The following is an 18,542-nucleotide window of genomic DNA, read 5'->3' as shown; positions in this document are numbered from 1 at the left end:
GGGGTTCACTGTACATATTATTTCGTCACCCAGGTAGCAAGTCTAGTATCCAATAGTTACTTTTTCTGATCCTGAGAGAGGTCTTCGTAACAAGATTCTGTGAAAGGAGAGTAAGAACATGGCGTTGATGATGTGAAGTGAGGTTTTGTGGGAGTGGCGTTGCAGAAAACCTCCTATATGAGAGGAATGCACAATTCTTTTTTTTTTTTTTTGAGACTGAGTTTCGCTCTTGTTGCCCAGGCTGGAGTGCAGTGGCACAATCTCGGCTCACCGCAACCTCCGCCTCCCAGGTTCAAGTGATTCTCCTGCGTCAGCCTCCCGAGTAGCTGGGATTACAGGCATGTGCCACCACGCCCAGCTAATTTTGTATTTTTAGTAGAGATGGGTTTTCTCCATGTTGGTCAGGCTGGTCTCGAACTCCTGACCTCAGTTGATCTGCCCGCCTCAGCCTCCCAAAGTGCTGGGATTACAAGCATGAGCCACCACGCCCAGCTAATTTTGTATTTTTAGTAGAGATGGGTTTTATCCATGTTGGTCAGGCTGGTCTCAAACTCCTGACCTCAGTTGATCTGCCCGCCTCAGCCTCCCAAAGTGCTGGGATTACAAGCATGAGCCACCGCGCCCGGCCTGCACAATTCTTAAATTACCTTCAAATGGTCTTCTGAGTTGGAGGATTGATAATGTCCAGAAGTTCAGGGCATCTGGTCGCTTAAGCCTATTTAGATTAAGAGGGAATTGGCTGGGTGCACTGGCTCATGCCTGTAATTTCAGCACTTTGGGAGTCTGAGGGGGCCAATCACTTGAGGCCAGGAGTTCAAGACCAGCCTGGCTAACATGGTGAAGCTTGTCTCTACTAAAAATACAAAAATTAGCCAGGTGTGGTGGTGCATGCCTGTAATCCCAACTACCTGTGAGGCTGAGGCACAAGAATCACTTGAACCCGGGAAGTAGAGGTTGCAGTGAGCCAACATTGCACCACTGCACTCCAGCCTGGGCGACAGAGTGAGACTCTATCTCAAAAAAAAAAAAAAAAAAATGAGGGAAGAGGAGGCCAATTACAAAAGACCACATATTGTATGCAAAATGTCCAGATAGGCAAATCCGTAGAGAAAAAAAATTAGCGGTTGCCTAGGGCTGGGGGTAGGAGAAAGTGGGGAGTGACTGCTAATGGGTATGTGGTGTCTTATTGGGATGATCAAAATGTTTGGCAGGCTCGTGGCTCACGCCTGTAATCCCAGCACTTTGGTAGGCCAAGGTGGGCAGATCACGAGGTCAGGAGTTTGAGACCAGCCTGGCAAACTAGCAAAAACCAGTCTCTACTAAAAATACAAGAAAAAACAAAAAAAGCCAGGCGTGGTGGCCGACACCTGTAATCCCAGCTACTCGGGAGGCTGAGGCAGGAGAATCGCTTGAACCCAGGAGGCTTGAACCCAGGAGGTTGCAGTGAGCCGAGATGCACCACAGCACTCCAGCCTGGGCAACAGAGCAAGTCTCCGTCTCGGGGGGAAAAAAAAAAAATCTAAAATTGATTGTGGTGAGGGTAGTACAACTCTGTAAATATATAACAAAAATTAATTCTGCACTTTAATGGGTAACTTTTATGGTATGTGGATATGTTAGTAAAGCTGTTTAAAAAGGCAGTTGGAGCTTTTTTGAGATTCCAAAGTCATTATCTTTACACTTCATGATGTTCCTGAATCATGACAAGCCAAAAGTATAAAAGAAAGTGAAGCTGGGCACAGTGGCTCATGCCTATAATCTCAACATTTTGGGAAGCCGAGGCAGGAGGATCACTTGAGTCCAGCAGTTTAAGGCTGCAGTGAGTTATGATCAAGCCATTGCACTCCAGCCTGGGGGACAGAGCGAGACCCCGTCACTTAAAAAAATAAAAAAGAAAGCAAAGGAAAGAAAGTGGTCTGGATGGTCTACACTGTGCAGTGTCATTGTTACCTATGAACTGTGAGGAAAGAGCCAATAACAAATTCAGTTAATCGAGTCCAAGCTTCTGAAGCATATGTAAATATAATAAATCTATTAACAGTGAAATAAATGGATTTATATATAAATCTGTATCTAACCTTTGTCAGGTATAAATAACATCTTCCTCACTCAAAATATAAGCTCCTAAGGTTGAAGGACAGTATTTTACTTGAATGATTATTTAATAAATTTAACCAATCTGGCTTGTTGGCTGCAAATTTTAAAGTAGTTTTCAAAAGACTGACAGCATGGTCATTAGCCTAGTAAGAAAGCTGGAAAGTGTGAGTGAGATTTCTAGGGTGCTGGCAAGGGCAATAAACCAGAAATTAGGTGCTAGGTCCGCTCTGCCTCTTATACCCATTGTGAAGTGAGCAACTCATTTATAAAATAAAATGGAGATAATATCAGGACTACCCACTTTAGAGATATTTGGAAGAATCAGATAAGCTAGTATGTGAAAATACTTCAAGTTAAAGTGCCATGCAAATGTATGATATTTGTTATCAAGCTAGAAGTCATTTAGTTAATTTGATTTCCAGGATAATGGTTACAAACATAGCATTCTGCAAAGTCTTTCCTTCCTTGCTCCCTAAAATGCCATTTGTATTCACAATGAACTCTGTAAACTTGTTCTGAAGCCATCAGGATATGTGGTTATCAGTTTAATATCTTCAAGAACATTGTTTCTTGAAATGTTGCTGTGAATGCCCTAAAAAGCCCTCTTCCAAATATGAAACAGGCATATAGGTTAAAACCGGCATGTGATCATCCTAGAGAGGAGGACTGGTAATAACACCGCCCTCTTATCAGAAAAGGTTAAAAAGGGACAGCCAATCTCAAATTATAAGATATTTGGACACATCACATTTTGTCAATCTAATAAAGAAAATAAAGTTTAATTTCCCAAAATGTTATTAAAACTGGACTCTGTCATCAGATATCTTATTGCAAAGATGAAATCTCACCACAGAGCAGTAAAGTTCGTCACAAAAACAAGCTTTAAACAAATATAAATTCTTTTTGCCCTTCTTAAACTGAAGAGGTTTTTATCATTTAAAAAGTGTCTTCTTTTTTCCATGAGTCATGGACATTTTCCCACAAGAATTTCTGTTCATTAAAATCACTTTTGAGTACCCCATAAATATGTACACCTACTATGTACCCACAAAAATTAAAAATTAATAAGTTAAAAATGACTTGAGTTGTTAAGGCAAGAGTAGGGGGGCAGAGAGAGGGAAGAGGTGATGCTATAAGTCTTTGAAAAATTAGAAAAACAATTCTCAGTCCATTTCTTAAAAATCTTTATTATTTGGTATTCTTTTGGTTTATCTTTATTATTTGGTATTCTGTTTGGTATTCTTGTTTTCTAAATCCTCAGTTGTTACTTTGCACCTTATAAGAATGAAAAATAACTACTCAATCAACCATAACAGTTCCACAGCAGATACAAAGCTCAAACTGAAAGGAAGCTTTCAAATATATTCTATAACATACTTGAAACACTTGGCTATGGCTACCTTCGCTGGATATTTTTTGGCTAAATTTCTTCTTAGGTACCACTTTTGGGTTTAGAAAGTGCTGAGATAAATGTTAGGAGCAGAAGATGTTTATCGGTACCCCTTTCCAATGGAAAATATTTTATAGTTAACAAACAAAACTGAACATGAACAAAGGATCCTAAATACAGTACCAATTCCATTATCATTCATTATCACTTATCTTGCAAACCTTCCCCTGGCATTTTTGCATACATATAATTGTCAGTCTTGGAGGGCAACGGGGGTGTAATAGAACTATTTAGTTTTTTGGTTATCTTCGTGAGAGCTGAACAGATGTGTATCCAGTGGTATAGATGTTCAATGACAACATTACCAAATTTCCATACTTCGGTTCGGGAATGACCTGCATCAGGAAGAAAAAAGTAAGAGTGGATAGTTTTACACTTCACTATTAAGATGATAAGTTCCAGTATTATGATTAAAGTTCATTAGATATGTTTTGAGTCAAAACCAAGCAGAATCTTGTATTTACAGGATTATGGATAAATTTTGGTGTAGTCATACAATAGAATACTTGACAGCAGTTAACAAAGAATTAGTTATTTGTATTCATGAATAAATCTCAAAATATTCAATAGAAAAAGTAAGTTATAGAATAATATGTACTTTTGGACACAATTAAACAGTTTTAAAACCTGCAAGATAGTATTATATTATTTATGGATTCATTAGCATATGGTAAAAATAGGACATCATGCATGAAACTAATACCAAATTCATGATAGTATTATCTCTAGGGAAAGACAAGAAGACAGTGGGATCGAGGAAGGATAGGAATCCTTAACTGTTCTTCTAATGTTTTCTTTAGAAAGTCTAACTGAAACACAGTGTTAAGGTTGGATATAGAATATAGCTTCATAATGACTATGCAGGTGTTATTCTCTATACTTGCATGTTTGAAATGTTTTCTAATTAAAAATTATTTAAAGCTATGTAGTAACTGCACACCATTATATGTTTTAAGTTTTTAAAATTGAAAACTGTTAAACTGTCATTCATAAAAGTTGCTTTTTCCCAGGAGTCAGTGACTAATATTCAAATAGAATGGTCCAATGGAAAGACTATATAGAGTTGAACAGATGTGGGTTCTGTCCAATGGAAAGACTATCTAGAGTTTAACAGATCTTGGCTCTACACCAATGAGTTTTGTCACTTAACTGCTCTGAGCCTCAGTTTCTTCTCCCATAAAACAAAATTGGAAGAATTGTTTTTTCTTTTGAGACAGGGTCTTGCCCTGTTGCCCAGGCTGAAGTGCAGTGGCATGATCATGGCTCACTGCAGCCTCGACCTCCCATGCTCAGGTGATCCTCCCACTTCAGCCTCCCAAGTAGCTGGGACCAGAGGCTGAGAAAATATTTGTGAAGATCTGTCCCAGAGTAGTTGCTCAAAAATATTAACTATTAGCTGGGTGCGGTGACTCACACCTGTAATCCCAGCACACTGGGAGGCAGAGGTGGGTGGATCACTTGAGGTCAGGAGTTCGAGATCAGCCTGGCCAACATGGTGAAACCCCATCTCTACTAAAAATACAAAAATTAGCCAGGCGTGGTGGTGGGCACCTGTGATCCCAGCTACTCGGGAAGCTGAGGCAGGAGAATCGCTTGAACCTGGGAAGTGGAGATTGCAGTGAACTGACATTGTGCCACTGCATACCAGCCTGGGTGGCAGAGTGAGACTCCATTTCAAATAATAATAATAATAATAATAATAATAACTACCCCCTTTCTTTCAGGTGCCTCTCACCCACAAGTCTGTTTTATTCATTTCTGTTATTCCTAGTGACTAACTCACTGCCTAACCCAATACATGTTTGCTGATTTGAGTAAACCATTTAGTTATAATTGAGTTCAAGCTTTATTATTTATTTATTTATAATTATAAATAAATAATTTATTCATTAATAATTATAAATAAATAATTTATTCATTATCTTTAATCATAGAGACGGAGTATTGTTATGTTGCCCAGGCTAGTCTTGAACTTCTGGCCTCAAGCAATCCTCCCACCTAGACCTCCTAAAGTGCTGGGATTACAGGCATGAGCCCCTGCACCTGGCTTTTTTTTTTTAATTGAGCAAAAGCTTTTAAATATCAAGTCTTCCATCCAATAGCTTATTAACAGTAATGGCAATGATCTATTAGAATTGCTAAGCAGAACATATTTTATTTTCTTGTCTTTTATCAACACAAAGGAACAAGATTCTCTGAATTAGGTTTAGCTGCCCTATGGTTTGGAAGGAACTATACAACAAAAGGTATACTACGGGATAGGAAAGGCACATAAAATGTGGAAAACATTCACAAGTCTCAATTTTTATTTGAAGCTGACTTTAAAACGTGGATCCAATTAATTTTCTAAAATGCTCTGTTTTAACACACACATACGCTCACACACACACCACCCTGGCATTGTCTTTTCTCATTCAGTTGTAAGTCTTCAATAAATGTTAAACTGAAACATTAAATTAAGGAATAATGAATTAGGTTTTTCAAATACTAAACGTCTTTCCAGATTATAGCTCAGTAACATTAGAGAGAATTAGGAATAAAAACAAAAACAGGTGCTGCTCATGAGATCACACTCAAAATACCTGATTCATTTTATGGGCAACACTAGACCAATCGACATACGTACTTAAAATATTGAAGGTGCATTTGTTTTACAATTCTTTTTTCTTTTCTTTCTTTTTTTTTTTTTTCTGAGATGGAGTCTCACTTTGTTGCCCAGGCTGGAGTGCAGTGGCACCTTGTGGGCTCACTGCAACCTCTATCTCCTGAGTTCAAGCAATTTTCCTGCTTCAGCCTTCCAAGTAGCTGGGATTACAGGCGCCTACCACCACGCCTGGCTAAGTTTTATATTTTTAGTAGAGACGGAGTTTCATCATGTTGGCCAGGCTGGTCTCGAACTCCTGACCTCAGATGATCTGCCCGCCTCAGCCTCCCAAAGTGCTGGGATTACAGGCATGAGCAACTGCGCCCGGCCAATTCATCTCTCTTTCTATGAATTAGTTTCCTGGAAACCCTACAAGGTAAATGATACAGGTTTCTAAAGATAGTCTTAATGTCTCAATGATACGAAGCTAAATAAAATAAAATTCAACCTAGGACACTCCTAAAAGTCCTAATTTTCGGAGACAGAACAGCTCTGCTGCTCCCCTCAGCTTTGCTTCCGCCCTTCCGTAATGCCCATGAAGAGCTCTGTTCCTTTGACCCCTGCCACAGTGTTCTTATCTGAACATCCACATGAGCAGACGCCCATCTGCAGCCATTATTAAGCTAGTCGCCATCTCCATGGTGATTCAACGACACGAGGATGGTGAGCGAGGTCGTTCTCTTTCACAAGACCCTGTTGCTTATTTCCTGTCTTATTGTTACCGAGACAGAAGCTCCGAAAGTGTCTGGACGGTGATTCCTGTTTCCCTGTCCTTTCCAGAGCTTGATGCGTTAACGACCTGCTCTAATGATTCCTCTAATGAGCCTCCAGCGCTCTGCTGGGTTCCCTATTAACGGTTGAGTGCTACTGCCCTCTTGTGGTAGATGCATGCCAGATCTTTGCAGCTTGGCCCACGACAGACCCCACTCACACAGACTTAGTAATTTTTTCAAGCGGATAAACGCTTCTTTTACAACCATAGAAATAACGCTTTTTTTTTTTTTTTTTTGCTTTGCTTTGGAAAAGTGTATAGTAAATTATCTGAATACATCTAATGTATAGAGAATACTGGGTCGACCTTTGAGTCTATTTATGGACATTAGTTCAGAAACATGATATTTTTGTAGGTTCTAGTTTAATCAAACTTTTAATTACACGGTGAATTCATTATGCTGGAAACACTGGGCTATAGTAGGATATTTCTGAATTAAAACTCTATTTATGGATCTCTGCTTTTAACACTGGATTAATAAAATTAAATCTTTTGGGAATGATGGATAATTAGCATAGATGGGCAAAGCAAAAAGAAAGAAGTACTTAAGCTTCAAGTACAAAAGCTAAAATGTAACTGCACCTTTCAACTAACAATCCAAGATCAGCTGCATTTTTTGCTGTTCCTCTTCATTAGTTCTCTTAGTTTTCGTTCTCATTTCTATTGCTTCACATACCCCAAGTCACTCCTTAATATTACAGCCACACACAATGAACTGAAGGTCCCTGCAGCAATAGAAGGGTATATGTATGCAAATTTCCTTTCTTTTCTTTTTTAGACGGAGTTTTGCTCTTGTCATCCAGCCTGGAGTGCAATGGTGCGATCTTGGCTCACTGCAACCTCTGCCTCCCGGGTTCAAGCCATTCTCCTGCCTCAGCCTCCCAAGTAGTTGGGATTACAGGCTTGCACCACCAGACCTGGCTAATTTTTTTGTATTATTAGCAGAGATGGTGTTTCACCACGTTGGCCAGGCTGGTCTTGAACTTCTGACTTCAAGTGATCCACCTGCCTTGGCCTCCCAAAGTGCTGAGATTGCAGGCGTGAGCCACCGTGCCCGGTCAGGTATGCAAATTTCAATCAGTTTTTTTGTAGGCAGGAGAACTTACATCTGCCATGGCAATCAGGCACTTAATATGTCATTGTTAATTTAATGTGGTCCCAAAGGCACTGTAGGGTACTGCCTCCCAGATTTATCAGGAAAAATATCAGTGTTACATGGGGAGTTAAAAACACATTTTTCTCGAGTAATCAAAGTTTGGGGGGAAGTTTGTTCCAGGATGAATGCTGGAATCAGTTTCATTCCCATTGCAAGCATACAATGTCACAAGCATAATTTCTATACAATATCACATAATTTCTGTACAATATCACATGTAGTGGCTTTTTTAATGATGTAGCTATAAATCAAGTCATGTGTAAATTGAAATCAATGCAAATTATATTTACAAAATTCATAGTTTAATGTAGTGGCCTCCAAGCTCTTTTGATCATGTACCTCTATCAGTAACAAACATTGAGCATGTTACCCCATATATATATATATATTTATAAATTATTTATTTTAAAACATTTTAAACAAAAAAGTAGAAATTAACAATGAGTTAAAAACATTATAAAGAAAAGTCCTTTGGTGGGGTGCAGTGGCTCACGCCTGTAATCCCAACACTTGGGAGGCCAAGGCAGGTGGATTGCTTGAGTCCTGGAGTTCAAGACCAGCCTGGGCAACATGGTCTGTCTCTACAAAAAATACAAAAATTAGCCAGGCAAGGTGGTGTGGGCCTCTAGTGTCAGCTACTAGGGAGGCTCAGGTGGGAGGAGGGAGGATTACCTGAGCCTGAGAGGGAGAGGTTGCAGTAAGGCAAGATCGTGCCACTGCACTTCAGCCTGGGTGACAGAGTGAGACCCTGTCTCCAAAAAAAGAAAGAAAGAAAAAAAGAAAAGTCCTTAGTCCTTTGGTATTTTTCTTTCTGTCTGTCTTTCAGTGTCTCAACAGAATCATCTTTGATATTTTTCTTGCACCCCAGAGATAGTTTTTAAAAAAATCTTCTGGGGTGCTTGCACTTAACTTTGGAGACCACCAAGTTAAAATATGAAAGAAATTGAATGAATAATGCTTTTCTAGATGATTAACATGCATTCAATTTTGCTACATCTGAAATTCCTACTAAGACTAATGTAAAGGAAAAGAAAGAAGAAAAGAAAAAGAAAAAGAAGACATAGGAACTGGGCGTGGTGACTCATGCCTGTAATCCCAGCTACTCAGGAGGCTGAGGCAGGAGAATCACCTAAGCCCAGGAGTTCAGGGTTACAGTGAGCCATGATCACACCACTGCACTCCAGCCTGGATGACAGAGACAGACCCTGCCTCTATAATTAATTAATTAATTAAAGAAGACATAAAACACAACGATAGAAAGATCAGGAAAAAAGAAACACCAATATTTAATTCCTATTCCTGTCCTCTCAAAGTCCCAACAACTTCCTCTCCCATCCTCACTCTGGCTGATGACTCTGCTTTGAGCTTCACTGTAAGATTGACACAAGCAGAAGGCAACTTCCGTAGACTCCCACCAGCACACCTACCCCTCACTCTCATCTGCACCTATGTTCTCTATCCTCTTGCTGTCTTACGCCAATTCCTCCCTTGGTGCGGTAGATCCAGGGTAGTCAAGTAATTCATTGTCCAAATTGGTACACTTGAGAGAGAGAGGATGCTAACTGGAGAAGTCACCAAAACAACAAGCAAAAACTTGGGCTGTTCCAAGGTAAATATAGAATGTATGGTTACTCTAACAACAGCCCATCCTCTCTCACGTGCTTGAGGACATTGCTACAGGAATTCTCTATCTTCAACATTGTTAACTTCTTGCTCTCTACAGGATTTCCCATCAGAATCAAACCTACTGTTATCTTTCCCATCTGAGAAACAAAACAAAACCTTGACCCCATTGTCTCCTCCAGTTACCACACCATTTCTTTGCTCCCCTTCGTGGCAAAACATTCAGAATTGTCTCTACTCAGTGTTCCCACCGAGACTTTCCTCCCTTTGCCAATCATCTATTCACCAACCAGTCTCGATTTTGTATCTCCAGCTTAGACCTTTCTCCAAAACTCCAGATTTATTTAACCATCTACATATTCACATCTCTACTTCCATATCTAATAGATATCTCAAACTCAGCATGTCAAAATCTGAACACTTCATCTCCCCCGACCAAAGCCTGCTCCACCTACATGTTCTCCATCTCAGCTAATGGTAACTCCATCCTTCCAAACCCTGAAGTCAGTCTTGGCTCCTCTGTTTCTTTCTCATTTCACACTCAAACTGTCAAGATATATTTTGACTCTGCCTCTCAGATATATATAATATGACAACTTTTCACCATTTCCACTGGTACATTCCTCATCTCTCATCCGGATTCCTGCAACAGCTCCTCTAGTTGGTCTCTCTGCATCTCTTCTTGACCTCCAAAGTGTCTTCTAATTATAGAAGCAGGGCGATCCTTTTAAAACACAGGTCATATCATTCCTCTGCTGAAAACCTTGCAATGGCTCTACTTCACTGGGTGTTGTGGCTCATGCCTGTAATCCCACACTTTGGAGGATAAGGCAGGAGGATCACCACAAGCCATAAAATCAAGACATTATGATAGTCTTCAAGACCTTAATTGATTCAGTCCTCCATTACCTCCTGAACTCATCTCCTTACTTACCTCCCGTTCTCTGACCCTGCTGCTGACACAGTGGCCTTCTTGTTGCTATTTGAACACACTGGTTGTTCCTGCCTTAGGGCCTTTGCTTTGGCTGTTTTCTCTGCCTGGAATACTCTTTTTCTTTTCTTAGGATACAATATCATCAAGCAACACCTGGAATATTCCTTCTACGTTCATATGGATGATTCCCTCGCTTCCTTCACATCTTTGCTTAAATCTCACTTTTTTTTTTTTTTTTTTTTTGAGACGGAGTCTCACTTTGTCACCCAGGTTGGAGCGCAGTGGCGTGATCTTGGTTCACTGCAACCTCCGCCTCCTGGGTTGGAACAGTTCTCCTGCCTCAGCCTCCTGAGTAGCTGGGATGACAGGTGCCTGCCACCATGCCCAGCTAATTTTTGTATTTTTAGTAGAGATGGGGTTTTGCATGTTGGCCAGGCTGGTCTTGAACTCCCGACCTCAGGTGAGCCATCCACCTCAGCCTCTCAAGAGTACTGGAATTACAGGCATGAGCCACCGCGCCCAGCCTAAATCTCACCTTCTTGATAAGGCCTACCTGACTTCTCTATTTAAATTTTCAGCCCGTGCCTCCTCCCTGCCTCCCACCTTTGCATCCACCGCCTTACTCTACTTTGCTTTTCTCCCCCATAGCACTTATTTTCTACCATAGTATATAATTTATTACGTTTATTGCTTATCCTCTGCTCTCCCCTTTAGAATGTAAGCTTCTTGAGGGCAGGAATCTTGGTCTATGTCATTCACTACTGTACCCTAGGAACCTAGAACAGGGCCTGTCACATGGAGAGCACTGAGATAATTTTAGTTGAGTGAAAGACAGAACAACAAAATTTGAGAAATATAAAGCAGGTGAAGAAGTGGTAGCAGACAGGAGAAAAGTGGAATCCTAAATCAGCAGTGGAGAAAACCTAGAACCAACCTTCTATATATCCCAGAATCCTCAAAGGGTTCAGAAGGGTTTGTTGGAGTTGTTTAGGAAGAAGAAGAGAAAATAAAGGGATTTTTAAGACTAAATCTGGGAGATCCAATGTCTGAATAATAGGAATCCCAAAGAGTGAATACAGAAAAAAGAGGGCAGGGCCACCACCAGCGTTATAGGTCCCCTTGGTGTAAAGGTGAGGAAAACACACCTACTGTGAGGGAATGCATCCTGTGGGCACAGAGCTTGGTGAATGAAAAAGATGCTCCTCCTCCAAGCAGATGTAGCTTCAGGTTAAGGCACACAGTCTAGTGAATGGAATCCGGGATACATTTTGGCCCCCACCCACCTCCTTAGCAGAGCACCTTTGTGCAGTGTACAAATTGCACAGCTGTTAAGTAGCAGTCTTCATGCCATGGAGGAAATCATCCAGCACTTAACAACCTAGATTTCACAATTGAAAAAAGCCCAGCCAGTACACTGATCAAATGATGAAAACAGACCCATAAAAAGGCATATCATTATGAAATTTTTGCAACTTTGGGGATGAAGGGATGATTCTACAGCTTCTGGAGAGAGATAAAAAATGGTCACACCGATTTAGAAAGGCTTCAGACTTCTTAACAGCAACCTTTGCCTTTTTTTTTTTTTTTTTTAAGAGATTAAGTCTCACTTTGTTGCCCAGACTGGAGTGCAGTGGCATGATCATAGCCCACTGCAGCCTTAACTGGGTTCAGCTTCTTGAGTAGCTGGAACTACAGGCATGTGCCACCACACTTGGCAAAGTTTTTCATTTTTTTTGTGGGGACAGGGTCTCACTATGTTGCCCAGGCTGTCAACAGCAATCTTTAAAGTTGGATGACAATGGAGTCTTTTCCACAAAAAGTTAAACATAGAGTTACCATATGTTTGCACTCCAAAGGTATATACACAAGAGAGCTGAAAATACATGTTTACACAAAAACTTACAAACAAATGTTAATGGAGGCATAATTTCAGTAGCCAAAAAGTGGGAACAACCTACAGGTGCATCAACTGATGGGTGAATAAACAGAATGTGTTCTATCATAGAATATTATTCAGCCACACACACAAAAATGAAGTACTGATACAAGCTAGAACATAGATGGACCTTGAAAACATTATGCTGGGTGAAAGAAGCCAGATACAAAAGGTTACGTATTGTGTGATTCCATTTACATGAAATGTCCAGAATAGGCAAATCCGTAGAGACAGAAAGCAGATGAGTGGCTCCCAGGAGCTAGAGGGAGAGGAAAGACGGAGTGACTGCTAATGGGTACAGCGTTTCTATTGGGGTGATGAAAATGTTTTAAAATTAGATAGTGGTGATAATTGCACAATCTGGGATATATATTCAAAACCACTAAATTCTACACTTTAAAATGTACAAAGAGTGAAATTTATGGCATGTGAATTATGTCTCAGTTTTTAAAAAAGACAGTGGAAAGCCAGGTGCGGTGGCAGCACTCCTGTAGTACTGTAGTAGCTACTTGGGAGGCTGAGGTGGAAGGATAGCTTAAGCCCAGGAGTTTTTTTTTTATTTTTCTGTAGACAGGGTCTCGTTCTGTGGCCAGGCTGGAGTGCAGTGGTGCAAACATGGCTCACTGCAGCCTCAACCTGCTGGGTTCAAGCGATCCTCCCATCTCAGCTCTCCTGAGTAGCTGGAACTACAGGCACATGCCACTACTCCCAGCTTTTTTTTTTTTTTTTCAAGTTTTTTGTAGAGACAGGGTCTCACTATGTTGCCCAAGCTGGTCTTGAACTCCTGGGCTCAAGCAATCGGCCCACCTCAGCCTCCCAAAGTGCTGGGATTACAGGCATGAGCCACTGTGCCTGGCAAACCCTGGAGTTTTGAGTCCAGCCTGGGCAATACAGCAAGACCCCGTCTGTTAAAAATATATAAAACCTGGCCAGACACGGAGGCTCACGCCTGTAATCCCAGCACTTTGGGAGGCTGAGATGGGTGGATCACCTGAGGTCAAGAGTTTGAAACCAGCCTGGCCAACATGGTAAAACCCCATCTGTACTACAAATCCAAAAAAAATAGCAAGGCGTGGTGGCAGGCGCCTGTAATCCCAGCTACTCAGGAGGCTGAGGTAGGAGAATTGCTAGAACACTGGGGGTGGAGGTTGCAGTGAGCCAAGATCACACCACTGCACTCCAGCCTGGGTGACAGAGTAAGACTATATCTAAAAAAAAAAAAAGTATATATATAAAAAATATATATTTATTAAAAATATTATTTTAAATATCTATTTTATTTATATATAATTTATTATATATTATTTATTTATATATTTTATTATTTATTTATAGATTAAACAATATGTATTTTATTTAAAATATATATAAAAAAAATGTAAAAAGACAATAGAGCAATGTCTTCAAAATTATCTTCCACAGCAAAGTAGAAATCAAGTGTGAGGACTGAATAAAAACATCTTCAAAAACGAAAGGTCTCAAAAAATTTACCACTTACACACTCTTTCTCAGAAAACTACCGGAGACATGTTACCTGAAAACAAGGGACTAGACCAAGAATGACGAAGAGAATGGCAAATTAAATTCCTACAATAGGGGCGAAGTGAATCTCAGGAAGGCAGCTGAGTAGCAGATCTGGGGGCAGGGGAAAGACTTTAGATAGAAAGAATTGAGGCCTGGGTATGGTGGCTCACGTCTGTAATCCCAGCACTTTGGGAGGCCGAGGCGGGAGAATCCCTTGAGGTCAGGAGTTCAAGACTAGCCTGGTAATATAGTGAGACCCCCACCTCTACAAAAATAAACAAAATTAGTTGGGCCTGATGGCACGCGCCTATAGTCCCAGCTACTTGGAAATCTGAGCCAGGAGGATTGCTTGAACCAGGGAGGTTGAGGCTGCAGTGAGCTGTGATTGTGGCACTGCACTCCAGCCTGGGTGATAGAGTGAGGCCCTGTCTCAAAACACAAAACAAAACAAAACAAAAACAGAGGAATTGAGATCTCTAGAAGAGATGGCTTTGGGAAAAGAAAATAAATTAGACCTAATAAATTATCTGATAGAACTATCTTATGGGAGAGACAAACGGAAGGGGTGGGAATTATCAAGAACTACAAATAAAACTAAGAAAGTTTAAAAATAAAAGACAGGCTGGGCGTGGTGGCTCAAGCCTGTAATCCCAGCACTTTGGGAGGCTGAGACGGGCGGATCACGAAGTCAGGAGATCGAGACCATCCTGGCTAACCCAGTGAAACCCCATCTCTACTAAAAAATACAAAAAAAGCTAGCCGGGCGAGGTGGCGGGCACCTGTAGTCCCAGCTACTTGGGAGGCTGAGGCAGGAGAATGGCATAAACCCAGGAGGCAGAGCTTACAGTGAGCTGAGATCCGGCCACTGCACTCCAGCCTGGGTGACAGAGCGAGACTCCATCTCAAAAAAATAAAAATAAAAAATAAAATAAAAGACAATTATTTACTTCAGGAAAAACAAAAAAGATGAGGAATCAAAATATGCTACAATCCTCAGGTGTGTATAATATTTGCATAGGCAAAATCATGTAAACATTGCATCTTTATTTAACCCCAAATTATAAATACAACTATATTGGGAGGATGGGGTAAGAGAATAGTGGCATAACAGAACGAAATCTTCATTTTTAATCAGAGGAAATTGACTGATAAGGTTTAAAATTGATGAATCAAAAGATAGCAATATGTGCATAATAGAAATAGATGTGCAAATGCCAAGAAGAAAGAGTGAAAGGACAAAACACGGTTGCCTCTGGCGAGGGGGACTGAAGAGAATGAAAGAGAAGATATAGGCTAGTGACTCTTTTTAGGCTTTTAGTTCTATGTGACCTTTTCAAGTACTTTAATAAAAAATTTAAAGCTGGCGCAGTGGCTCATGCCTGTAATCCCAGCACTTTGGGAGGCTGAGGCAGGCGATCATCTGAGCTCGGGAGTTTGAGATCAGTCCAACCAACATGGAGAAACCCTGTCTCTACTAAAAATACAAAATTAGCTGGGCATGGTGGCACATGCCTGTAATCCCAGCTACTTGGGAGGCTGAGGCAGGAGAATCGCTGGAACTCAGGAGGCGGAGGTTGTGGTGAGCCGAGATTGTGCCACTGCACTCCAGCCTGGGCCACAAGAGCAAAACTCTGTCTCAAAAAAAAAAAAAAAAAAAAAAAGTGTATATATATAAAATATATATATACACATAAAATATCTATTTTTTATATATATATATATGCCTGTAATCCCAGCACTTTGGGAGCCGTGGTGGGTGCATCACCTGAGGTCAGGAGTTCGAGACCAGCCTGGCCAAGTGGTGCAACTCCGCCTCTACTAAAAATACAAAAATTAGCCAAGCGTGGTGGTGCACACCTATAGTCCCAGCTACTCAGGCAGGAGAATCTCTTGAACCTGGGAGGCAGAGATTGCAGTGAGCTGAGGTTGGGCCACTGCGCTCCAGCCTGAGTGACAGAGCAAGACTCCATCTCAAAAAAAAAAAAAAATATATATATATACACACACACACATACACACACACACACACATATGTATAATATTTATATCCTTTCAGGATAAAAGACAGTTTTAACAGCCACTAAAATTTTTAAAAAATGAGTATCAAATTAAATAGAAAACTGTTCTTATTAATTTCTACAGTCGGTGTCCACTATGTCACCCAGGCTGGAGTGCAGTGCTATTCACAGGCACCATCATTGTGCACTACAGCCTTGAACTTCTGGCCCCAAACAATCCTTGTGCCTCAGCTTCCTAAGTAGCTGGGACCACAGGTGCACGCCATCATGCTCTACTTCTCATCAAGTTCATTTTTAAAAGCCTTTAATCAGATATGAAAGTAGCAGTGATGTTATCTACACATGTAGAACTGTGTTTAGTTATTCCTCTTAATAACTACTGCTAGAAAACTTCAAAATTTAAATCACAAGAAGTGATAAGAAACATAAAGCAAGTGGCTGGTTTGATTTTCTTTTTTCCTCTGAATAACTTGGAACTGAAAAGGCAAGGGGTTTGCATGCATGGGAAATCGAAGCATTTCAGGCCTGAGATCTTTACCCAGCACAGAGTGTTATACCCTTCTCCGTGCATGGTGTGAGTACTTGTCTAATATCATAACTCGTAACTAAAAGGGCTTTTTAAGGGGCTCTTGCCAGGACAAAGGAAATCTGTTCTCAAGCGGAACTGATATTTCCTCCTCCATGGCCTAAAATCTGTGAGCAACTTGTAAATAAATGGCACACTCTTAGCTCTCTATTAAACCCAAGTCTAGCTGTGATGGCAAGTTTTTTCCTATAAGAGGGAGCCAACAGCAATTTCCATTCAAGATGACTAAGTCCAAAAGACAGCAGAGAACAGTAATTGAATCCAAAGCAATGTTAGCACACAGAAGGTTTAAATGAATAGGACAGAACTATGTTCCTGTCATCTGGTTGTCCATTTTGGCTTGACCCATTTAAAAGAAAAAGGCACGTCCTCAGAGTTGCAGATTCAGTGCTGTTTCCTACTTGTTATTTCTGGATTGTCGGTAGAATCATTCTACCAAGGTTCCTGTCAGGTCCTTAGCTGTGCAGTGGGGATTAAGGAATGAGTCATGTTCCATTTTTGTAATGGAGTTGCAGGGAGCGTGGCACCTACGAGCGCCACCGCGGTGGCGGCAGTAGCAATTAGGGAAGGATCTTCCAGGGAAGGCGAATCTTGAAGATAAAGTTAATTAGGACTGTGAGTCCAGCAGTCCTCCCCTGCTGATGGGAAGGCACCTTCCTTCATTGTCACTCTTAGAGGATGATGGTGTCATTTTATTGTGGAAGCTAGTGGGTTTCTTTACGAATGGTGACAGCACTGAGCCTCTGGCTGCTTTGGCAGAGTTGGAGCTCTGGGAACCATGTAGGAGAAGTGGAGGGCCTGGGGCACTCCTGCTGAGACCAATGTCTGTGGACTTGTAAACATTTGGATTTAGAGGAGGAGGTACAGTCACTTGGCAGACACCCAGGTTCTAGACAGAAAAGTGATTCTGGTTATACTTGCGATAGGGGACAGCTCTTCTTGCCTCTGGGTCTAAGAACATTTCCAAGCAGGCAACATCTGTCTAAAACTCCTGGGAGGGGGACATGGAGCAGATATGGGGCATCCTGAATGACCAGATGAGACTGGCAGCAGAGGTCCAAAGTGGGTGGGGAGAATAGGTCCTTGAGAAGGTGGTCAAGTCATGAATCTCCAGGTAGAAGAGACCAACTACTAGGAGTTATCTTAGGCGAAGTGACAGAGAATAGTAGGCTGTTGATGTACTAGTGCATACACAGCTGTCTGGGAGTGCTCACTGGAGTCACAGGGTCCCCCACAGGGAAGTATGTCAGCAGCACTCACCTGCAATGGCACGGTCTTGGGAGGCCAGGCCTGCTCAACAAAGCTACCCAATGTTACTTCACAGATGACTGGCTCAATCTAAAGGCAGGACACAGCTGCGTGGAGTTCCACCAGAATAAAAAAAAAACCTCCTTTTTGTTGTTGTTGTTTTTGAGATGGGATCTCATTGTGTTGCCCAGTGCAGTGGCATGATCACATTTCACAGCAGCCTCAACCTCCCGGGCTCAAGTCATCTCCCACCTCAGCCTCCTGAGTAGCTGGGATTACAGGCGTGCACCACCACACCCAGTTAGTTTTTATATATTTTTTCTGTAGAGACAAGATTTTGCCATGTTGTCCAGGCTAGTCTCTAACTTCTGGCTCAAGCAATCTGCCCATCTTGGCCTCCCAAAGTGTTGGGATTACAGGTGTGAGTCACTGTGCCCAGTCAAAAATACCCTTTTCTTTCTTTTCTTTTCTTTTTTTTAAAAATTATTATTATACTTTAAGTTCTAGGGCACATGTGCACAACATGCAGGTTTGTTACATAGGTATACATGTGC

The 18,542-nt window shown here is 41.2% G+C and overlaps 1 protein-coding gene across 1 annotated transcript in view; it reads right to left on the bottom strand.

Moving 5' to 3' along the window:
- Positions 1–3,560: 3,560 nt before the first annotated feature.
- The window catches only part of EFCAB5 (EF-hand calcium binding domain 5), a 171,261-nt gene continuing 156,279 nt past the window's right edge, over positions 3,561–18,542 (bottom strand). Inside the window, exon 24 of the mRNA XM_077970687.1 lies at positions 3,561–3,882. Within this exon, the coding sequence (XP_077826813.1) occupies positions 3,692–3,882 (191 nt within the window). The 3' untranslated portion in view covers positions 3,561–3,691. The remainder of the gene's footprint in view (positions 3,883–18,542) is intronic.

Source organism: Macaca mulatta, chromosome 16 (genome assembly GCF_049350105.2).
Source record: "Macaca mulatta isolate MMU2019108-1 chromosome 16, T2T-MMU8v2.0, whole genome shotgun sequence".
In the NCBI taxonomy this organism is placed as follows: Eukaryota; Metazoa; Chordata; class Mammalia; order Primates; family Cercopithecidae; genus Macaca; species Macaca mulatta.
Note: the sequence above shows the minus strand (reverse complement) of the source record. Positions and strands in the feature narration are given on the sequence as shown.